Raw genomic sequence first — 2,388 nt, 5'->3', positions numbered from 1 at the left:
TCTCTCTCTCTCTCTCTCTCTCTCTCTCTCTCTCTCTCTCTCTCTGTCGAACCAAAAACAGCTTGTCATTCGAAACAGATCACGAAATAATAACTTATTTTATGTCAATAATAATAGAGAAAACTCTTAATCAGTAATAATCTATTTCTGTTTTAACCACATGGGCTCGTGACATATATCGGTATATCTGTTATCTGCGCCATTTTGAAGAAGTGACGTTAATGAGAACAGTCTGAAGTTTGTCACACGATAAGAACCATGCGTAAGTCCCTGCGCTTAGTTTTCATGGTAAGTTAATTTTGCATACTTTAAGTTTTATAGATTAACAAATATGCCAAATTAATCCACTTGGTATTTTAAACCCAGTACTAATAGTAGTATTAATTATAATATATTTGTGTGTGTTAAGACTACAAAGAAACAAGTATGTGCACACTGATGTAGGTTATTGTATAGTTAGCTCTTTTGTGCAATTCATTCATTTAATTTTAACTTGATTTATTTACTTAATTGAGGTACAATATTCTTGACTTGAATGTCTGTCGAGGACATTGGGTTAATTATGGTTGGAGGGAAGCTGATGAAGTTGCCTAACACTTATCCAGGGAGTCATTAAAGCTCAGTCTGTGAGTCTGTCAACGATAGATCATCATTTATCCTGCTGGTACTGGATATTTTGCTGGTGTGGTTAACTTTAATTTACTTTTTATGCTACGGTCAAGGTCATTATCGCGGCTACTACAAAAGGTCGAATATATATATATATATATATATATATATATATATATAATCAGGATTTTGCTACTGGGAGAATATTTCACTATTTCAGGTGTGTTTTCTGTACAGTGTGATATACGCTGAGTCTTACCAGACCAATACAGGTTAGTTGAAAAGTGTGTTTTGTTTAACGACACCACTAGAGCACATTGATTTATTAATCATCGGCTATTGGATTTTAAATGTGATGATTTTGACATATATTGTCTTAGAGAGGAAACCTGCTACATTTTTCCATTAATAATAAAACAAAAATTTAAAAAAGGAAATTATATTTTCTACAAAATTGAGGATTGTTAATAAAACACATTTTTTAAATCTCTTAAATACCACGTAATACCAGAACACAATATTTCACTAGAACCGTTGTTCTGTTCGCGTGTCGGTTAGGCAACTTTAAAATCACGAGAACGGCCAATCAGTTACGTGGTGAACAATTAATAGAAAATGTTAACATTGTGGGAAATGGGAAATAATTTTGTCCAACAGAACCTTAACGAATATATTTGGATTGAAGGTGTCAAAGACTCCGTTGCCTGTGCCGTTAACGATGTCTGTAAAAGTGTGCACATGCCACACAGCATGATCAACAACGACGTGTTCTGTTGTCTGAACGGCCAACTCCCATCGGTGAACATGATCAACATGGTGGTATCCTGCACGTGCGACCCCTCCAGAACCATGACCCCTGACCAGCTGGCGGAAACCTTGACAAAGACCTTCTCTTTTGTTGGCCAGACCGTGAAAAACTCGTTGACGTCCGTCGGACACACCTTGCAGAACGTCTTCACCGGGGTTAAAAACACCCTCAGCGCCGAATTACAAAATCTGTTTGGCTGAATAAATGTTCTTCAACGTGTACTATTTGTTACTTGTAGATTATTTGATATTTATTGGGGCCTGTCTTTCTTAAGCGTAACTGTTTAAGCATTGTAAATATATGTAGTTACACGCGTTTAAGACTTTAACAGGCTATGTAAATTCGGCCCAACTTGTTTAAAAGTTTTCGTCGCAAGTTCATTTCAGTTCATGTGTAGTTATTGTCGTGATTATATCCAATTAATGTTCAAACACGCTGTCCCGGGAACACACCTTAGCTAGCTGGACTGTCTGTCCAGGACAGAAGGACAATTCTATGATAACACACTGACATTTAGACAGGTCTATTGGCCTCTATCTGTGATACATCAAGGTGCTCTTGTGTGCTTTATGATAAAGTATACTAACTACCCTTGTTACATATCCCCAACATATTAGACATTGGTGAAGGGATGGACAGGAAAGTCCCAAAAGGTTCGGTAATACACGTGACATGGAATCGGACAAAGTGTTGAAGTGTTATGGATTTCATTCGAAAACTCTGTGAAGTGTGCACAGATAGCAAGTTGATGTCAAAGTGTGTTCATAGATACCAGCCTTAAATAAAGAATAATTATTCATAGTCTCCATGGAATCTGAGTCCGAGTTCGTGGTAACACACGTGACAGAAAGTAACACACGTGACAATGTCCGAAAATGTCACCAGAACCATTGAAAAAAAGACATTCAAAGCAATCTCAAACTTTTTTTTAACTTTAAAACAATTCTTCCAAGGACTTTCAGAGATTGCTA

At 36.7% G+C, this 2,388-nt stretch overlaps 1 protein-coding gene across 1 annotated transcript; it reads left to right on the top strand.

Moving 5' to 3' along the window:
- Positions 1-202: 202 nt before the first annotated feature.
- LOC121373954 lies at positions 203-1,636 on the top strand. The gene is made up of 3 exons (XM_041500802.1): positions 203-288; positions 830-881; positions 1,295-1,636. Exons 1-3 carry the CDS (start codon positions 259-261, stop codon positions 1,615-1,617), a joined length of 405 nt encoding a protein of 134 aa, XP_041356736.1. The 5' UTR covers positions 203-258; the 3' UTR covers positions 1,618-1,636.
- Positions 1,637-2,388: the final 752 nt, after the last annotated feature.

The sequence above is a fragment of the Gigantopelta aegis genome, chromosome 6, assembly GCF_016097555.1.
Source record: "Gigantopelta aegis isolate Gae_Host chromosome 6, Gae_host_genome, whole genome shotgun sequence".
Taxonomy (NCBI): domain Eukaryota; kingdom Metazoa; phylum Mollusca; class Gastropoda; order Neomphalida; family Peltospiridae; genus Gigantopelta; species Gigantopelta aegis.
The sequence above is the reverse complement of the archived record's forward strand: the minus strand, read 5'-3'. Positions and strand labels throughout refer to the sequence as shown.

What these genes read in the sequence shown, in the direction of transcription:
- LOC121373954 (XM_041500802.1), top strand. Translation starts at nt 259, where the DNA reads ATGCGTAAGTCCCTGCGCTTAGTTTTCATG. An exon ending in CCCTGCGCTTAGTTTTCATG is followed by an intron (nt 289 to 829) that starts GTAAGTTAATTT and finishes TCACTATTTCAG; the next exon opens with GTGTGTTTTCTGTACAGTGT. An exon ending in GTCTTACCAGACCAATACAG is followed by an intron (nt 882 to 1,294) that starts GTTAGTTGAAAA and finishes TTTGGATTGAAG; the next exon opens with GTGTCAAAGACTCCGTTGCC.